The sequence below is a fragment of the Choloepus didactylus genome, chromosome 6, assembly GCF_015220235.1.
Source record: "Choloepus didactylus isolate mChoDid1 chromosome 6, mChoDid1.pri, whole genome shotgun sequence".
In the NCBI taxonomy this organism is placed as follows: Eukaryota; Metazoa; Chordata; class Mammalia; order Pilosa; family Megalonychidae; genus Choloepus; species Choloepus didactylus.
In genome coordinates this window covers 82,742,951-82,763,089 of record NC_051312.1, presented here as the reverse complement: position 1 = coordinate 82,763,089, position 20,139 = coordinate 82,742,951, and the positions used below count along the sequence as shown (strand labels likewise).

Sequence of the window (20,139 nt, the reverse complement as noted above, 5' to 3'; positions counted from 1 at the left end):
ATTTTAAAGAAAAACTATTTCTATTCTATAATGTTATTTGAGATATTAAAATAACAACCCCTGCTATAAAAACTTCTAAAATTCACTTTTGTTACCTTGTTGATGGACATGAAAATGGCAGTCATTCTGCTATGTGTAAGACTCTTTCAATGATAGGTACTGAATAATTATGATTAGCTTGTTCTGAATGAGAACGTTCTGCCCTCTGAAATCTTCCTTGTCTCCTTTGGCTCAATTTCATGATTCATGTGAGTCAGTGCTTATTAGTGTATGATACTATTACAACTTTTGCACAACAATTTATTCAATGTTATTTCAACAATTATCTTCAAAAATTTCAATGAGAAGTAGAGGAGTAGAACTGTTTTCTTTATTGTAGAAAAATTAAGCCAAAGGAACATAATGAGCAGCCCAGGATGAGAAGCAATAATTGTAACTTCATGCTGTCTCCAGTTCTTCATCAGTCTACCACCTAACCCTTCTTCTGCCATTCATTTTGGCCACAGAAGAATGGGGTAGTAATTCTATCCTTCTTTTATACAGTGTTATAGAGAGAAAAGAGAGAAATCACATCTTGTTTGTAATTAAGAAATTATTGTTGAGCTGGAGAAGCATAAATTATATACATGGAATTGTTACATTTGCAGTCTATCATACCAAAAAGAATGGTCAGGATTTGACTAGGAATAAAAATCTACTTTCTTCTATTTTTCATTCCAGTCCTTTTCTCCACTTTTCATGTAACAGACTTTGGTTGCCGCTCTGTAACAACATCTAACTCACTGCCTTTCTGCTTACTGGTATCCCAGGATTAGAAGACTTCCACATCTGGATCTCTTTTCCTTTCAGCTTCACGTACTTTCTGGCTGTGATAGGCAATGGCCTGGTCATAGCAGTGGTGGCCTGGGACAGGAAACTCCATGAGCCCATGTATCTCTTCCTGGCCATGCTGGCACTCAATGATGTCCTCCTTTGTACTGTCACAGTGCCCAAAATGCTTCTCATCTTCTGGCAGGGCCCTTCTCCATCAACATTTCCTGGCTGCTCACACAGATGTTTTTTGTTCATGCTCTGTTGCTATCTGAATCTGCTGTTCTTCTGGCCATGGCTTTTGATTGCTATGTGGCCATCTGTGCACCATTCCACTACACAGCCCTACTTACAGGCTCTCTCATTGGCAAGGTGGGATTGGCTCTGGTGGGGTGAAGTGTGACTGTAGTCACCCCTGTTGTCACCCCTGTTGTCCTTCTCATTCTCTGGTTGCATTTTTGCCAAACCAACATCATCCATCACACCTACTGTGAGAACATGGGAATTGCCAAGTTGGCGTGCAATAGCATTACCCTTAATAGCATTTATGGGCTCACAGCTGCTCTCCTCACCACAGGGCTGGACTTTATCCTTGTCTCACTCTCCTACTAGTTAATCCTGCACACAGTATTCTGACTACCTTGAAGGGAGACACAGACAAAGCCCCTTGGAAACTGTGGAGTTCATATAGGTGACATACTGATATTCTGTATTCTAGCTTTCTTCTCTTTTTTACCTACCACTTTGGTTCCCACATGCCCAGTCATAGCCTTATCCTCCTGTCAAACCTCTACTTACTTGTACCACCTACCATGAGCCCCTTATTTACTGGGTAAAGATCAAAGAGATAAGAATGAGAGCACTGGGGTTCTCTCAAACCCACAAACACACACACACAAACACACACACACACACACACACACACACACACACACACACAAATACACACAAAATAACCCCAAGTTTGTGGAGCAATGAGGAATAGGGAAGTCCAGATAAGTCAACACACTTGGATGTCATTTCTGAATCAGTCTGGGCAAATCTGTTCCCAGAAAACCTAAGCTCTGAATAGAGTTTAAATATTTAGAATCCCTGATATGGGGCAAACAGGAAGATGGAATGGAACTGTTCAGGTATGACCAGAGAGTCTCTAAATCTATTAGGGTAAAATCAGTGGAATTCTTCTGTAGCAAACTGGAGGATTTAAGTATCCTCTTTGTGTAAACCACAATGCCTCTTCTTTGTCAGTTTGCAAAGGAGTGGCCAAAATGTAGACCACAGAAATTAAGGGGTTACTTCCAAACCCCAGCTAGCCATTACATCCATGGGAACCAGAACATACCAATAACTTATAAAGTATTTGTTGAATATAAAAATGACAATCAAATAATTACTGTTGATTCTTTTGTATAACCAACTCTCATATATACACTTTTGTAATATATTGGATCTGTTGGTAAAATATTTCTTTTCCTTTCCTTTCAAAAACCTTTCCCTTATTTTTCAGAAAACCTATATTTATTATCTTTTTAAATGGCTTAGTGTAATTAAGATTCTTTTTTAATGTACCATACAATCCACCCAAAGTATAAAGTCTGTGGTTCATAGTATCATCACATACTTGTGTATTCAACACCATGATCATTTTTAGAACAGGTGCATTACTTCAGGAAAGAAATGAAAAGAAAAAAGAGGACCTCTAAAACCCAATACCCCTTACTCTCCCTCTTATTAATTGCCTGTATTATACCCTTCCCAATTTTCAGACTTACAATAGAGGTAGGTCAACTAAGACAGTGTAGTATTGTCAGAGATAGATACATAGATCAGTGGAACAGAACAAAATATCCAGAAGTAAATCCATGCAAACATGGACAACAGACATTTTTGTTTTTTGTTTTTGTTTCTGTTTTTGTTTTCGTTTTGCTATATAGTTATACAATCATTATGGAAGATCATGGCTACTGGAATACAGTTCAACAACTTCAGATGTTTCCTCCTGGCTATTCTAAAACACTAGACACTGAAAATAAATATCTATATAATCAGTCAGTATTTGCAGTCATAGGTTAAATCCAAATTTCTCAGTTAAACCTCCTCCTTCTCATTTGATCCTTTTCTCAATCTTCAGGGATATCTGGACAATGACCATTTTAACTTCTTTTGCTGGAAAATGGTGTTGACCTTATGGGGTAGAGGCATAAAACTGGTTGATGTTCTTGTAGAAAGTGTTAACTCTGGGCTTCAGGGCTTATGTGGCATAGGTCAATCTGGAAGACTTAAGTTTCTGAAAAAATAAACTTACTAAGAAAAACCTTTTTAGAGATTTAGGTACAGCCCAGTGTACTCCCCGGGGTTTTCAGGGAGTTGGTGGGGCTTGGCAGACTGTGGTAGTTGGCAATATCTGGCTAAAGCTTGCATAAGAGTAACCTCCAGAATGACCTCTCTACTCTTTGTGAAATCTCTTAGCCACTGAAATCTTGTTTGTTCCATTTCTTTTCCCCCTTTTGGTCCAGAAGGCATTTTCAATCCCATGACTCTAGGGCAGGCTCACCCTGGGAGTCATGTCCCTTGTTGCCAGGGAGACTTATAGCCCTGGGAGTCATCACCCCATAGAGGGAAGTTTAGTGAGTTTATTTGCAGAGTTGGCTTAAAGAGAGAGGTCACATCTGGGAAACAAAATAGGCTCTCTGGGGGTGATTCTTAGGAATAGTTCCAGGATGGTCTAGCTTCACCATTGCAAAAAAAAGTTGCCTAAGAGCAAGCCTCAAATTTGAGGGCTTGGCTTACTAATTGTGAATTACTAGTGTCCGAGAGAATATCATGAATTCCCCTGGTGCGGAAGTTTAATAGTCCCACATTTTTCTCCAGCCCCTAAAGAAGATTTTGCAAATACTTTTTGATTTTCTACCCAAAATATTCTGGAATGTATCTGAATATTGCATTAACCTTACAGAATAATAGGATCTCATTCCCTGTTCTAGGTTCCATGTATTGGGTTGTTTAAATAAACTGACCAGACAGGTTAAATTAGATAGTGTGCTACAGAAAATTTAAATTTTGGACCAAATAAAAATCTCTTCCTTTGGTCTTACACAGAAGTTGATGATTTAAAATACTGACAATATCATCCTTTACCCTGTAGTATGATTTACCTTAATCCTAACTAGGTTTGTTTCATTCATATCTCTAATTGGAATCTGATCTCTTGCCCAGCTTCTTTAACAGTTGCTGTATGGAGTAATGCCAACTTTCAGAGCTTCAGAACTCTAACTCTGACCCTCAGGTGTCACACAGGTACCTAAAGTTCCAGGAAACAACAGGTTATCCACAAAGAGCACAGCATCTCAGAATTTAAAGATAACAGTTAAAACCCAGGCATAGATGTGACTGCTGTAAGAGCTTACAATCTGGGAACCTTTACATTGAGCCTTATTTGAACATTCTGTACTTGTTAATAATCAATAGCCCATTATCTGTCCATTTTTTTAGCCCCTGAAAATCTGTGCACTTGAATTCAATGCTCAGTGTTTGCTCATTATAGTTAGTTTATATTAGTGAGACCATACATTATTGCTACTTTGGGTTCTGGCTTATTTCACTCAACATAATGTCATCAAGGTTCATTCACCTAGCTGCATGCCACATAACTTCATTCCTTCCTGTTGCTGCTCATTATTGCATTATATGTATACACTACAATTTGCCCATCCATTCATCTGTTGATGTACCCTTAGGCCACCTCCATCCATTGCAGATCCTGAATACTGTCACCATAAACACCAGTGCGAAAATGCCTATTCATGTCCCTGCTTTCAGTTCTTCCAAGTCTTTGTCTAATATCAGGGTTGCAGGGTAATGTGGCAACCTTATATTTAGCCTCCTGTGAACCACCACACTGCCCTCCATAGGGGCTGCATTTCACTTCCCCACCAAGAGAGAATAGGTATATCTCTCTTTTCACCTCTTTTTCAGCACTTGTATCCCTCAGTTTATTTTTTAAACAGTTTTATTCACACACCATAAAATATATCTTTTCCAGTTTGTGAATCTACTGTTAATACAAAACACCAGAAATGGATTGCCTTTTATAAAGGGGGTTTATTTGCCTACAAATCTAATCTGAAGGCCATGAAAGTGTCCAAATTAGCCCTCGACACAAGTATACCTTCACCAAAGGAAGGCCAATGGCATCCAGAAAAACTCTGTAAGTTGGGAAGACACATGGTCTGCATCTGCTGATCCCAGGTTGTGTTTCAGCTCCTCTCTCAGCTCCTGTGCATTCTTCAAAATGTTGCTCTTGGGGCATTTTGTCCTCTCTTAGCTTCTCCAGAGCAAACTCTGAGCTAGTGTAAGTCTGCTTTCAATGGCTGCCTCCAAAATATCTCTCTCAGTTGCTCTCCAAAATGTCACTCACAGCTGCTCTGAGGTTCTTCTGTTTGTGAGCTCTTTTATAGGGCTCCAGTGATTAAATCAAGACCCACTCTGAATGGGCATGGTCCATATCTCCGTAGAAATTATCCAAACATTTCACTCACAGTTGATTGAGTCACATCTCCATGGAAACACTCAATCAAAGGATTCCAACCTAATCAATGCCAATACATCTGCCCCCACAAGATTGCATTAAAGAATATGGCATTTTGGGGGACATGATACATCCAAACTGGCACACCATCCTAGGTGTACAATCAACAGTTCCCAGTATAATTGCATAGTTATATATTCACCACCACAATCTGTATGAAGGCATATCCATTTGTTCCACAAAGAAAAAAAAAGAGAAAAAAGAGAAACAACATCAGAAAATATCCCATACTCCTCTTGTAAATTCCTCTCTTATTATTTTGTTCTAACAGTCTGTAAATGAAGATTGTGCAATTATTAAGATACTTTAAACCAATGTTTTGTAACCCTTGTCAGGACATAATAATGTGAACCAGGCTGTGTAGTGCCAGGGGGCTCTAACTCTCTCCTTTAAGGCCCCTTTTTGCTTCTTCTGATGTCTTTATTTCTGCTGTTTAGGTAGTTCTTTGTTGGCAAATATGGTACCAACATATATAGAGAAGACAAATCAGTGAGTTTACATCATTGGGACTTAGGCTACCATTGTCTTGAGGACATGTTCACCTCACAGTAGAGGTGAATTTTTGGGAGAAAAGCATGTGGAGGACTCCCTGGTGAATCTGCTTGGTCTTCACATTATAGATGATTGGGTTGAGCACAGGTGGAATCAGTAAGTAGACATGAGCCATAAACATATGAATGAGAGGGGAGGAGTGTTTGGCAAAATGATGGACAATAGACAGTCCAATCATGGGCACATATAGAATGAGCTCAGCACAGATGTGGGATGCACATGTATTGAGGACCTTAAGCCTCCCCTCTAGAGAGGGAATTCTCAACACTGAGCAGAGGATGAAAACATAAGACACAAAGGTACCCAAAGAATCCATTCCCCACAACACAATGATGAGAACCAATCCATATATAACATTAAACTTGGTGTCAGCACAGACAAGGCGGATCTTATCCTGGTGCAGACAACAAGAATGAGAAAGGACATGGGAGTAGCAGAAGGGGAAGAAGGCCATTTGGGCCAGGAGTGGAATCATGGCACAGGCACTCCTGAGCAGGGCTGCAATTCCAATCTTGGTGATGAGTTTTGGGCTGAGAATGGTAGCATATCGCAGAGGGTGGCAGATGGCCACATACCAAACAAGGGCCATGGCCAAGAGTACAGATGATTCAGTGAAGGAGAAGGTGTGAATGAAAAACATTTGGACCATGCAGACATTAAACTGGATCTCCCTGGATATGGACCACAACACCCTGAAGACTGAGAACATCGTGAGCATGGACATGCCCATGTCAGTGAGTGAAAGCATGGCCAGGAAGTAGTACATGGGTTCATGAAGACTGGGGTCTCTCTGGACAATATGTAGGATGGTGCAGTTGCCTATTATTCCAATAAAATAGAGGAGACAGAATGAATGGGATGGAAATCCAGTGGTGAAATTCCTCATAGCCAGGGATGCCTGTGAGGTAGAATGTGGAAGAAAGAGCACTGCTGGAACTGGAGGCTGCCATAGGGCTGACTAGTTCATCCACAGTCTTATTCCACAATCACACTACTATGGGTAGGATAATGACAAAAGCAGGACTTGTGTCAGGAAAAAAAATATCAGCACTTACCTGTAATTACCACTAGCCCTTCCCCACATTCCTGCTTTGTCTTTCTCTACACTTCACTTCTGGGTGTTGTGAGTTACATGAAATATACACTTTTTCACATGGATCTTCTCTCCTGTCTCCCAGATGTGGAACCATCAATATCTTTGTAAACAAGTGGTCATCTCCCAGAAACACTATCCAGAGAGAATAGCTCACAACTTGTTCTAAGTTGCATTCCTAATCTGTATCTTCTTCTTTAGGAGCTTTCTTGGCCAGAGTTATTGTTCCTACTTGACATATTTTTGTTATTACTGTTACAATGCTTTACATAAAATTCTTATAACTGCCTGATCTTGAAAGTGTCTTCAATGATTCTAGAACACCATGCAAGGACTTTTATAGAATTCAGATAAGTAATGGCCTGCAATATTCTTGTTCTTACTTATCCACATCTATATCATGAATGCCCTAGGCTCGTATCTACGGCTGCTCAGGTCTAATATAAAGTTAGTCGTGACTGGTCATGTCTCAATTTAATCAACTGTTTTTTAACAGTCCAGATCCTTTAGTGATCTCTATTATTGAGTAAAAAATAAAAATCAAGAGCTAAATTCAGGTTAAAATAGAGTTAAAAAAATTAACATGAAATTTTAAAAGAAAATCTTAAGTTAATAAAATATGCCATTTAAGGAAAGCCAAAATGACTCTTGCTCTTATTAAAAAGATTCAGAATTTTTTCTTGTTCCTTTTCAGAAATGACCATTTGTTGAAGACTATTTTTTTCTTATATATGTGTAGGCTAGAATAAGCCTGTTGGCTACAACTCCCTTGACTCTAAATGATTTGTACTCAAACCAAATGTGAAAATATTTCTTCCCCTGTAGCTTCCAATGGTCAAGAAAGTTATATCTGCAGTAAGAAATATGAGCTGCCTCTCATACTTGTCCATTGCTTTTCTAAGCTCTCATGCACAACAAAATGTGGACATGAAAAATATTATCCATGGAAGAATAATACCTCCCTTTGTTTTATGCATGATTGTTCTGTAAACCCACAACTTCTGTAATTAAAAAATGTGAAGAAAGTTAAAAAAAAAATCTTAATTGTGGCAGAGCCAAAGTTTTTCTGTCACCATTAGGATCCACAGTAATCATCTCAGCCCAGCTCTGCGGTGTGGTTCCAGGAGATGTTCCTGGCAATGGGGCTCACAGCCCAATGTTTCTGTGAAATTCCAATGTGGCTTAAGAATTTCCTTTCTGCTTAAACTACCTAAGGTGGATTCTGCTGGCAGAAACTAATAATCCTTAATAATAGGAAGGAGTAAGGCATTCTGCAAGGTGGTTGCATATTTAACTGGATTATAATATAATAATTTATTTTCACCTTCCCCCATACTCTGTAAGAGCATATGTTCAGATTAATCGGATTGGCTTAAAAAGTTGAACCTCAACAGGGATGCAAAGGTGATTTGTTTGTTTTCAAGTCCATTTTACTACAAGGAACTTAGCTCCCCTCTACCATGGAAAGGTATAATATCTACTTTTGTCTGTTCTGTTAGACTGATGTGATATAACTTTTAATGCTGAATCATTGTAGATATGGAGCCAAAAGAATCCTTTTGGAGGGGAGAAAAAAAGCCAGAATTATACTGCTGTAAGTTTAATATGATCCTTAAGCATTGTGAGGAAATGAGGTTGAATAAATGTTATACTTGTTTAGGATTTATAGGATTCTCAATTCTAATCCCTGCTACATGACTTTGTTTATGCCATGTAACTTCTCTGAGCTTCAGTGTGCTCTTCCGTAAAAATAATTCCTTTTTTTCTGTCACTTTGGGACATTGTGATGAGAAGTAGTATTCAAAGTATACTGTGTCAAAAAGTGTTGATCAATTGTTTGAGCAACGGATCATCCATGCTTCAAAAGTCTATCTCTCAAAGAAAACAAGAAAAGGGAAAGTTATAATAGAAAATTGCAAGCAAATTCCCCATATTACGTATTGAAATGCAAATAATTTTTATGAGAATAAGAGCATATATTTACAGTAGAAATAAATAAGATTTATGTTGAAAAGTACTATAATACAAGAACTGATTGTGGGAAAATCAGTCTGTGAGCAAACAATATAAAATACAACCAAAAAGCCATAAAACTGTGGAGGTCTTTGAATTCTCCTATGTGATTTCAACTTTAAGAACTTGAGCTAAAATGAAAATCTCCAATAAGCAAAACAAAACAAAACAAAACAAAAAACCCTCTCATTGTAAGTTAATAAATTTGTATTTCCCTGTTTTGCTATGGTTTTTTTGTTTGTTAGTTTCTTTGTTTTTGGTGCTTTGTGACACTTCAGTTCCCTTTAATTTATCCCATATGGATAAATCCTAAATGCAGCACACATTTGTCTCAGTTTTTAATAATGGAAATTGTCTAGGAAATGAAAGATCCATGACCAAGGATTCAAAAAGTAAATTCTAGAGACAGCCTTTCTCATCATTCATATTATAACTAAAGTCCATCTACATATTCTAGAAATGGATACTTAAGACCCTGATGCTTTCCTGACCCTGACAGCCTTATCAGAATCCAAAATCCCTGCTTACCTAACTTGGGGATTGTCCAACTCATGCTCCTTTCTGCACTTGCCTTTCCTTATGGCCAAAGGCTGATATGGGAAAGTGTGGCTCATGTGATATCTCCAGGAGAAGAATGTAATTGTTTCTCTTCTCTTGGACAACACTAGTACAAGATCAACCCTTCAGTCAGAGACTCTGCTGGGGAGAAAAGATATGGGTGCCTCTGTCCCTCCCTGCTTTTCCCCACAGATCTGTGTTCCATGGCCCTTCACTGCCCTTCACTGGTCTATGTGTTGATGTCTCTTCTGTCCCTGTTATTCCTCTCCTTGTATTTCATGCCTGCTTTCTGGCTATAATTTTAAATCTGTCCTAACATCTCCTTCAATCCCACCATTTCCAGATCTTCCTGTTGTTGATACCCTTCAAATTTCTCATCCATAATTGGAAAAGCCACCTCTTGAAAATCTGCCTTTTTTTAACCTAAAGACCACCTAGTGAGTTCAAACCATTTCTCTGACCCTATAGCCTCTCTCCCCCACTGTCAAGAATAAATGCAAAGTTTAATTGAAAACTATCTGATCTGGAGGTCATTCTGAAACACCCTTAGTGATTGATCTCAGTGTTTTTTTCCCGAGGTTTAAATCACTTCATCCTGCCATCTCTTGGTTCACTCACCTTTTTTTCCAGCTCTGCAATCACCTAGACCAAGGTAATATCCTGGTCCCACTGCAGGCTTCTTCTTAATTATAGACACTTTATTTTTCATTTTGTGTCAAAGTTACTTCCTCTGTAAAGTGAAAATAATAAAAATTCAGCAAGATTTTATTCAGTTTTAAATGAAATTTATTTAATTTAAATGTCAATACTTAGACATAGCCTGACGCACAGTGACTATAAAATGATGATGATGATGATGATGATGATGATGACAACAGTAACAACAACCGTAGTGATATTTCCTTGAAGCAACGGGGTGGAAAACAATTGGGGTGCCCACAGAGTGTCTTCCCATAGAGGAAAATGGCATGAGCAGGGAGAAGCATCTCACAGAAGTGAACTTCCTAAGCTATGGGGTAAGAAACAGATTACATCAGTTTCATCTCTGTTTCATTCAGTGAAGACTCAGCACAGCCTGACCTCTGAATTACACTTTGAAATTTCATCTACCCCCAAATCCCTCTGATAATTGTGTTTCCCTTGTTGGTGTGCTTCTCATTCTATTCAGTGCCAATTTGGAAAGAACAGAATGGAAGGTGTTACCAAGAAAATCAATAAGATCCTTGGGACATGGCCAGCTGGGAATCTGAGCAATCTTGTTGGTTTTCTAATGTTACCACAAAATACTCTATATGTGCAGTAGTATCTGATCCTCCTATTATTCCACAGTCCCTTACCTTGTGGCACTGCTTTGTCAGACAGTTTAACTCCTATTGCTCCTGACCCTATCATTTGAAACCCATTCGCTGACCAAGTGGCATCTTCCACCACTCCTCATATGAGGAAGATGGAGATCTTTGGAGCTAGATTATGAATTTGAAAGTCTTAAGGATTTTTAAAGTGTGATTGAAATCACTGAGCTGAAAAACAGTCCCATTAAAAATCATGGGATACTTGGGATTGTAAAGAGCTTGAAAGGTACCTGGTGCAATGCTTGACTTATTCTGGAATTTCTCCTCTATTATGCCTGAAAATGGCCTTCATCATGTGTGAACATGTTCATGGGGAGAGAGGATACCACCTGCCACAGAAGTCCAGGGAATCATAAATAAATTTTGTCTATCTATAGATTCTCCCTTCTGTGGTTCTGCCTTGGAGGCTACCAGCATGGACCTGAACAACAAAGATACTTACAGTGAAAATCATGTCCTGTGCTGAATTGAGAATCTGTCCCTTCCTGAACCAGATCTATGTCTTCCTCATACACTCAATACGTGTTCTCAACTCTCACTCTCTATTCTTTGCCTTTCAAGGTCCCTCTTTGTATCTTCCCACTCCCTCCCACTTTTATTTTTTCCCATGTCTCATGCACTTTGTAGACTAGTTCCTCTTGCTTGTAGTAAATGTTCAGTTCTCAAAGCATGAAGGACAAGTTTATAAGTCCTCTTCTGGTCCTTAGAGATATGAAGCCCTGAGATAATGACAGGACAGTGATGGTAACCCTGTCAGTGCCAACACTTCAGTTTATGGCCATTTCCATGCTCTTCTTTCCACCACATCCAGATTGCAGCAGGGTGCTACAGTTTAGGAGCAGAGTTAAAAGGACTCTATAGTGATTACTAAGTACTTATTTACTCAATGTCTGGGACAAATAATATAGTGTGGTATGACATGAGATAGTAGTTTGGAGCCAGAATATGACAGGGCAGTAAATTATTTTATACACTGTATAGATAATAAAGATTTATTGAGGATTTAAATTATGATGGACATAGATTCTGTAACTTAAAGGCTAAAATTGACTCAAGTTCAGATCTATTATTATATACTGGATTAAAATGAGACTCAGTTATGTGACTTGCCTTACTCAAAATTTTACAATAAACAATAAAACTAATGTCATCATTTGTATATCCTGATTTTCTGGTGCAATAATTTTTTCACTGTACTTTAGAATCCTGTTGGGTGAAATATAAATACATAAATTAGGTAAAGCTGGTCTAACTCTAAATGGAAGCTGGTGCTCAAAGAATAAAACCCCTTATGTTTGCTAATTATATTGACATAAAAATACCTGTTGGTTAATTGAGCTATGAAAGTGTTGTCATATACACTCTTGAATAATTGAATAAAAATCTGTATACTCAGAATCTATTACATATATGGTATAGGTTGCCAATGTTCAGGCACTTTTCCATTTAATACACTCAGTTGAGATCTGGCTTTATCAGGAATTATGTCATTGGAATAATAGTTCTCATAAAAATAGTTAATTATTAAAAGAATTCACCATACAACAATGGCCTATGAGAATGAGACATTATTTATCTATCTTAACACCAGAAAAGAACTCACACTTCCATCTTCTCTCTAGCCTTCTGAAATAACCAAAAAAATGATTTGTCCTTATTGCCTTCTCTGATTCTGGATGCTTCCAGAATTCTCCTTCTCCTCTAATAACTTTAACATTAATTTGAATCACTTAGTATCAGCGCAATTTTATATGACCAAAAATCCCAAATTTAGAGCAATACCATTAGACCTTAGTTTTCACTTCAAGTAAACTCTTTTTATCTGGTTTATACATTTCTCAAAGGAACAATGAAAGGAAATAAAAAAGCAATCACACCTTCTACTCCCAATACCAAACTTGAAGGAAAAAAAAGTTTTTTGAGAAGCTTAGGTCATGAGTTCAATCATTAATGATGGGGAGAATGTGACAGGCAAACATTCTCCTTTAGAACTAAGGTTAGATCACCAAGCCCAAGAGCATATATTCTTATGAATGACAGGATGGTTTCTGAGAGAAAAGTGTGATTGATCTGCTTTCCAGATCCACCCCCTTCTGTGTTCGAACCATAATGGACTGCATCAACAGGTTCTCTAGCTCCTTGCTTCTGGTTGGGCTTTACCAAAAAGTGGAACAGATAGAAATTTAATTGCCAAATAACATGAGATTGGGGATTTATCCCCCTTCTCCATACTGATGCACCTCATCATGGTGACTGCATCCCTGTAGAGAAAGGCACAGCTTATGCCCAGTGTCCTTCTCCATATGCCCTCTTGAACATGATATCTATTTCCTGGTAGGACCATAGCCAATACGGGGGAAAATGACTTCCTCACATAGATGTATGCACCTCCCTCTCTATTCCTGTGTTTATCACTCTCACCACCTCTGTTTACATGTTTATGTCACCTTGAAGTTTTAATCTGTGTAAATTTTTTAAAATGTTTTCTTTCAAGAAGCTTGTTCTTCATGTTTTTGGTTTCTCAGACCAAAATCGTCCTTCTATTATTCTCTCCAAAGAGGGTATGGGGACCTCAAAGGAGCCAATTGCCCAAATATAAGACATAAAACTTCACATATGTCTTTGCACATTTAGTTTTTCTTCATTCAACAATAAGGAAAATAAAACTGGCACTAGTGGAAAGATAAGAAGATGTAGAAAGTCAGCCTAGAGAGGAAAGAGACAAAAGGAAATTGAATATGTGTCTTCAGTGGGAAAGTGCATGGAGCAGAGTGAATGTGAATCAACTGTGATTTTCTCTGCAACTTGGACAGCTGTTATGAAAACCAAGACCACTGTTCCAGTTTGCTGAAGTTGCCATTATGCAAAATACCAGAAATGTATTGGCTCTTACAAAGGGTATCTATTAGGTTACAAATTTACAGTCCTAATGACACAAAGTCCTAAGGACACTAAGGCAGCAACAAGAGGATACCTTCACTGAAGAATGGCCAATGGCATCCAGAACACCTCTGTCAGCTGGGAAGGCATGTGGCTGGAATTTATTGGTCCTTTGCTCCTGGGTTGTGTCTCAAAAATGGCTTTCTCCAAAATGTCTCTAGGCTTTATTGTTTTAGCTCTTCTGTCTCAGCTCCTGTGCTTCATTGCTTCTTTCTCCCAGGAAATTTCTCTCTAAGCATCTGGGAGTCCTCTCCTATCTTCTCTGGGGCAAACTCTGGGCTTCCTCTCTTAGCTTAGTATCTCTAGACTTCCTTCTGTCCACATCTCCAACCACCTCTAAACATCAGCAAGCCTCTGTGTCAGTTCTTGATTTTTCTTAAGTATCCAGTGAACCAATCAAGACCCACCCTGAGTGGGCAGGGTCCACACCTCCATGGATATAATTTAAGCAAAGTTCTCACCCACAGTTGGGTAAGTCGCATCTCCATGGAAACACTCAACCAAGAGGTTCCACCCTAATCAACAGACTAATCAGTCTCCCCCCACAATATTATGTTGAAGATTATGGCTTTTGTGGGTGTCATAATAGATTCAAATTAGCACAACCACATAACTAGAATTTTAGAAATAATGTCTTTGTTACCTATGAATCTTAAACACATGATAGAAGAGAAGGAGTTTTCATCAGCCAGAGGCTATTTTACTATCATATCCCATTTCTCATACACATTAAAACTCTGCAGGCTCAATTTTATATTGTAGTAAAACCTAGTCTTGTAGTCAGATTCAGAGAGACAGACTCACAAGTGGAGATAAGACCACTTAGAAGTAAAGAGGAAGGCAAAGCTTTGGTCATAAATTAGATACCACAAAAAGTACAGAATGGTTCTGAAAGCAAAAATTTTTAAAAATGACAGAATGTGTTCAAAAAACTTGTGAAACTGGTTTCTTTGAAGTCCTCACTCCCACTTTGGAGAGAAAAAAACACTAATAAACATCAAGTTTCTTGATATAAAACATTTTAAAAAATTTACACAGATTAAAACTTCAAGGTGACATAAACATTTAACTAGAGGTGGTGAGAGTGATAAACACAGTAATAGAGAGAGAGGTGCATACCTCTATATGAGGAAGTCATTTTCCCCTCGTATTATTAAGGTCCTGTCAGGAAATAGATATTATGTTCAAGAGGGCATATGGAGAAGGGCACTGGGCAGAAGCTGTGCCTTTCTCTACAGGGATGCAGCCTCCATGATGAGTTGCAATGGTGTGGAGAAGGGGTTACATACCCCAACCTCACGTTCTTCTTCACTTCATTTTCCTATCAGTTCCACTTTTTGAATAGGGTATCAAAGTAGTTTTCCAGGAAACAGAACACCAGAATTCCCTTTGTTCATTGAAATTTTCATTTTTAATTACTTATTTATTTTTTAACATTACATTATGGAAAATAACATGTAAATAGAGAGAATATTATAAATGTTCATATATCATTCACCCAGGTTCAATAGTTACCAACTGATGGACAGGTTTATTTCTATACATGTACCCATTTCCATGCTTCTTAGATTATTTAGTGACAGATCACATGCATTAAATTATTTAATACACAAATATGTAATTGCTGAATATACAAAATTTGAGTCATATATTTTCCTCTAAGAAATAATCATACATTACATTTTTTATTTTCCTTTTATGAAGGAATCTGAGTCCATTCTGTTTAATATTTTCCTATACTGTTGACTTGGTATTTTCCTATATATTAATATTATTCTTTATTCATGATTTTTGAAAACTTTACCAGCATATGCCTGAATGTAAACCTTTTGTCACACTGGAAAATATTTTTTATCTATTCTACTCAACTTATTCTGTTCTCTACTATACGAATGGCCCATCACTGAGATCATGACTCTTCAAGGACTGTCTTATATATTAATTGTTACCTAACTACTTTACTATCTTTAAAATTTCTTCTATTTTATTTATGTCCCTTATTTTATTTCTTGAACAACTGATTATGCCATGCAAATTTGTTCCTATATACTTAGTCTTTTTCGTATTCTGTACCATTCAGTGGCCCCCACTGCTCTAAAATTGGCCTTCTCATCTTATTTTATCATTAAATTATTTTTTATTCAGAGGCTTTTTTCCTTTAATTTCATTTGGAATTACAAAATTTATCATCTAAATTTTCCTTCTGTTTCCTAATATAAATTTAGTTCCTGAATGCATTTTTTTCAAACCATGAATTTTATAGATTTTTTTTCTTCACTCTTTCCTACATTCTTTCTTCTTTTCTGGTGATGCTAGTTATAACATCATATAAAATGCATTTAATTATGTTTTTCAACTTTCTATTATTTCACAAAGAGAAGTTTTATTTGGGTTATTTAAAATACTGTTTGTACAAAAATAGTTTGATTGGATTCTCCTGGAATTCTCTTTCCAGTTATCTAAGCCCTGTTTCTATCCTCCAATTAGAATGTGAGTTTCAGGTTTGAGTACTGAAAATTTGTTTGCTTTTTTTATCCCTTCTTCTCATTATTTTCCTGGGAAATGGAGTGAGGCAGCAAGAGATTTGAACAGTTACAATTGGTAATGTTTTTATTGGCATATTTCCCACTATATTTTTCAAGTTCTGCACATGATCAGAGATTCAGAACAAAGTGATTTACTATATTTTGTTACCCCACTTCATGATGAATACACAGCTATTTTGATATGAAGTCTTGTTTGGTCTCATGAATTTCCCCATTTGGAGACAAGTAATTCAATGCATTTAATGTCCAAACTTTTTCTAGCCCCCAATCCCCATAGGCATGAAGGAAAAAAAATTCCATCCTTTCATTTGTTCCATTTCTAAGCTCAAATCCCTATGTGGCAATAGATTGACTCCAAATTTTGCCTCACTTTACCTCAAAGAAAAGAAATTTTACCTAGTTGCCAATGCCAATGGTATTGCATACTATCTATGTGAATTTTGAATAGTTAATGTCCCTGTATTAGTTTCAACATGTAAAATTGGACTACTCTTCCAGCCTGAATCAAAAGTAGCTCCATAAATTATTTGAATTAAATAAATTTGCTCTTATATCTCCTGACTCTAGGATATTTTAAAGCTAGAAAGTTATGATAGAAGCAATTGCAACATTTTCTGTGAAGGGAAACGTAGAGCTTATAAAGTGTTATAGAATGATTATGCACCAAATGTGTCCAAGAAGTTCTAAGGAGGAGATCTTCATGAAGAAGAAAGATAATTCAATGGTCAAAACAACAGAGATTTTTATGTCTTCTAAGACTGATCAAGCCCAACTCTTTTGGCTGATAATAACCTTAGGAAACCTTGGCGAATCTGCTTTGTCTTGATGCTATAAATAATTGGGTTGAGTACTGGTGGGACCAAAAGGTAAATATTGGCCATAGTTATGTGGAGTATGGGGGAGGAGTGTTTTGCAAAGCGATGCACTAAGGATAGGCCTATCATTGGCACATACAGAATGAGCACAGCACAGATGTGGGAGGCACATGTATGGAGGGCCTTGAACTTCCCACCTTGGGATGCAGTGCCGAGCACAGAGTGGAGGATGAAAGCATAAGAAAAAAGGATTCCCAGAGAATCTACACCCCAACAAAATGCAATAAAAAATAAGCCATATACAATGTTGAAAGAGATGTCAGCACAGGCCAGCCGGATCACATCCTGATGCAAACAGTAAGAGTGGGAGAGAACATGGGAGTGACAGAAGGAAAATGTGGGAATGCGAGTTACAAGGGCAGGGAGAACAACAGAGCATCTGACTACAATGAAGATCCCTATATAAAGAATGCGTCGTGGGGTAAGTTTACTGGAATACCTCAGAGGATCACATATGGCAACATACCTGTCAAAGGCCATGGCTAGGAGCACAGATGACTCCATCAGAGAAAAAGTATGAATAAAATACATCTGGGCTACACAAGCATTGAGCTCAATTTCTGGAGCATCAAACCAAAAGATTTTTAGTACAGTGGGCAGTGTGGAGACAGAGATGCCCATGTCAGTAAGGGACAGCATGGCCAGGAAGTAGTACATGGGCTCATGGAGAGTCTTGTCAGTGTGGATGATGTGAAGGATGGTGCAATTGCCCAATATTCCAACCAGGTAGAGCATACAAAAGGGGATGGAGATAAAATGATGCCCATTCTCATACCCAGGAATTCCAGTGAGGTAGAATGAAGCAGACTGCCCAATACTGGAATTTGAACCTACCATGATGATGTTCCAAGTGGCTATTTTCCTACCCTAAAACAGCATGTTCCTAAATGAAAGAAAAACACACAGAAAAGGAGATGATAACAATTAATATTTTTCTTATTAGGGTTTTTTCTTAACTTATTGCTTTCTACAGAACCTACCTATATTCTTTACAAAATGTCCCTTTGTCAAATATTTTGAAAACTTATTTCAAGTCACACCCTCTTTCTTAATATATTACTGCATAATCCTTTAACATTCCTGACTATAATGTAGCCATCTGTAATGCTTCTGGATTTTGCAACATCTCTAGAAAGTTCTCTCCCCAGTTTAGAATATATTTTCCAATGTTTTCTACTTCTATTTGTATAGGCTTGTTTGAATTTACTTTTAGAACACCACTTTTTTTTTGCCATTTTTTTATTACCAAGATATCAGTAAGGATATTTTCTGAGCCTCTGACCTCTGTATGTTAAGCATTCATTTTCCTCTGGTAAGGATATTTTCTAAACATGTCTTCATATGAAGTGAGGGAATACTTCAAAAAACAATGTCCAGGAAGTGGATGTAGTTACCTGTGGAAGATATAGATGAATCATCTCTGGAACTGGTTTGAAAGGGAAACAGTGGTCTGTAAGAATCCAGGTATAAATAGTTTTACCTCATTCACTCACTCACATAGTTTAACCAAGGCCACATAAATTTAATAACTTTAATAAATGCCAATATCAATATCTTATCATGTAGCTGGAGATATCCCAGAACAGCAATCCCTCATCTATCTGGTGGCAGCAGCTATGTGACAGCTTGCTCAGAGATTGAAGCTATATCCTCATGTCTACCACCTGCAGTACCTAATACCAAGCAATGTAAATACAGCTAACAAAATTGCTTCCCTCAGATTCTTAACCATTTTACTACCGTGCTTTCTTCTTGTCAAAGCAGCTTCTTAAGTCTGCTACTAAAACCTTGCCATTTAACTATTTGTGTCCTATCCCTCATACTTGAGTGATTCTTTCAAGGGTTATCAAATTTTAAATTAAGGTTTCTACCTAGTTCAAAAAAAGGTATCCTATTAGACAATTCCATAAACCTAACTCTGAACCTATAATCATATCTTAATATCTAAGAGTCCTTTTGGAGTTCTTAAAATTATTTCTATATTTATTTTTCATAGTTGAGCAGAAACATATCTCTATGAGATCAATAGAGAAGCCATGTTACAGATGAGTAATCTGAAGTTTAGAGACATCATTCAGGAAAGTAATGATTAGAAGCCATTCCCCTGCTTCTTAAACATCTGCATCTTCCACTGAATCATTCTACCTCATTTCAGAAACTAGTCTCAATTCCATTCTGTGATGATCCTTCAACACACACTAGGAAATAGAATGTGGACGCCACTCATAAAATGGCCCCTCTTGTTTTCCTAGGCTCCCCTGAATAATATCCTTGTCATCTCTTGCAAATTCCTCCAAGATTTACCTAAGCCTTCTGTTGTTTTCTCTTTGTGCATCACCAAAAAGAGAAGCCTAGAAGAAAACAAACAGAGGGAGGCAGGTCCTGAAAATGACAGCTTTTCTTGGGCACAGGAGGGAGAGAAAGGGGTGAGTTGTGAGACCCTCTGTAGACAGAGTGCTGCCCTAAGGAGTTTTTGGGACCTAGAAAGTACCCAAAGAAGAAAGATAATTAGCTGAATTGTGTTCCTTTAACTCCCATAAAGTTCCCCAACTTTACAGCAGATATCCAACTGCATTGGCAGGTTGAGTTTTTCCAGCCAAGGGCAACTAAATCCTAAATGAATGGGGGAGTTGAAAGAAGAAAGCTTCCAAATTAGATACTTAGCCTGGGCTTTACAACACAGTAGGATGCACAGTGGGACTTCATTATTGTGACAGTTGAAAGCCTAGAACTTGGAAGTAAGGATATGTAGGTATTTCTGGTGACAAAGCCTGAAAACAGGTAAATAAAAAATGATCACTTCTCAAGGATG

At 37.7% G+C, this 20,139-nt stretch overlaps 1 protein-coding gene and 2 pseudogenes across 1 annotated transcript; 1 reads left to right on the top strand and 2 right to left on the bottom strand.

The window, feature by feature from the left end:
* Nucleotides 1-778: 778 nt before the first annotated feature.
* On the top strand, nt 779-5,839 carry LOC119537147 (annotated as a pseudogene).
* Nucleotides 5,840-5,936: 97 nt separating this feature from the next.
* On the bottom strand, nt 5,937-6,900 carry LOC119537146 (annotated as a pseudogene).
* Nucleotides 6,901-17,204: 10,304 nt separating this feature from the next.
* On the bottom strand, nt 17,205-18,164 carry LOC119537145 (olfactory receptor 51G1-like). Its single transcript, XM_037839724.1, has one exon. It carries the CDS (start codon nt 18,162-18,164, stop codon nt 17,205-17,207), a length of 960 nt encoding a protein of 319 aa, XP_037695652.1.
* Nucleotides 18,165-20,139: the final 1,975 nt, after the last annotated feature.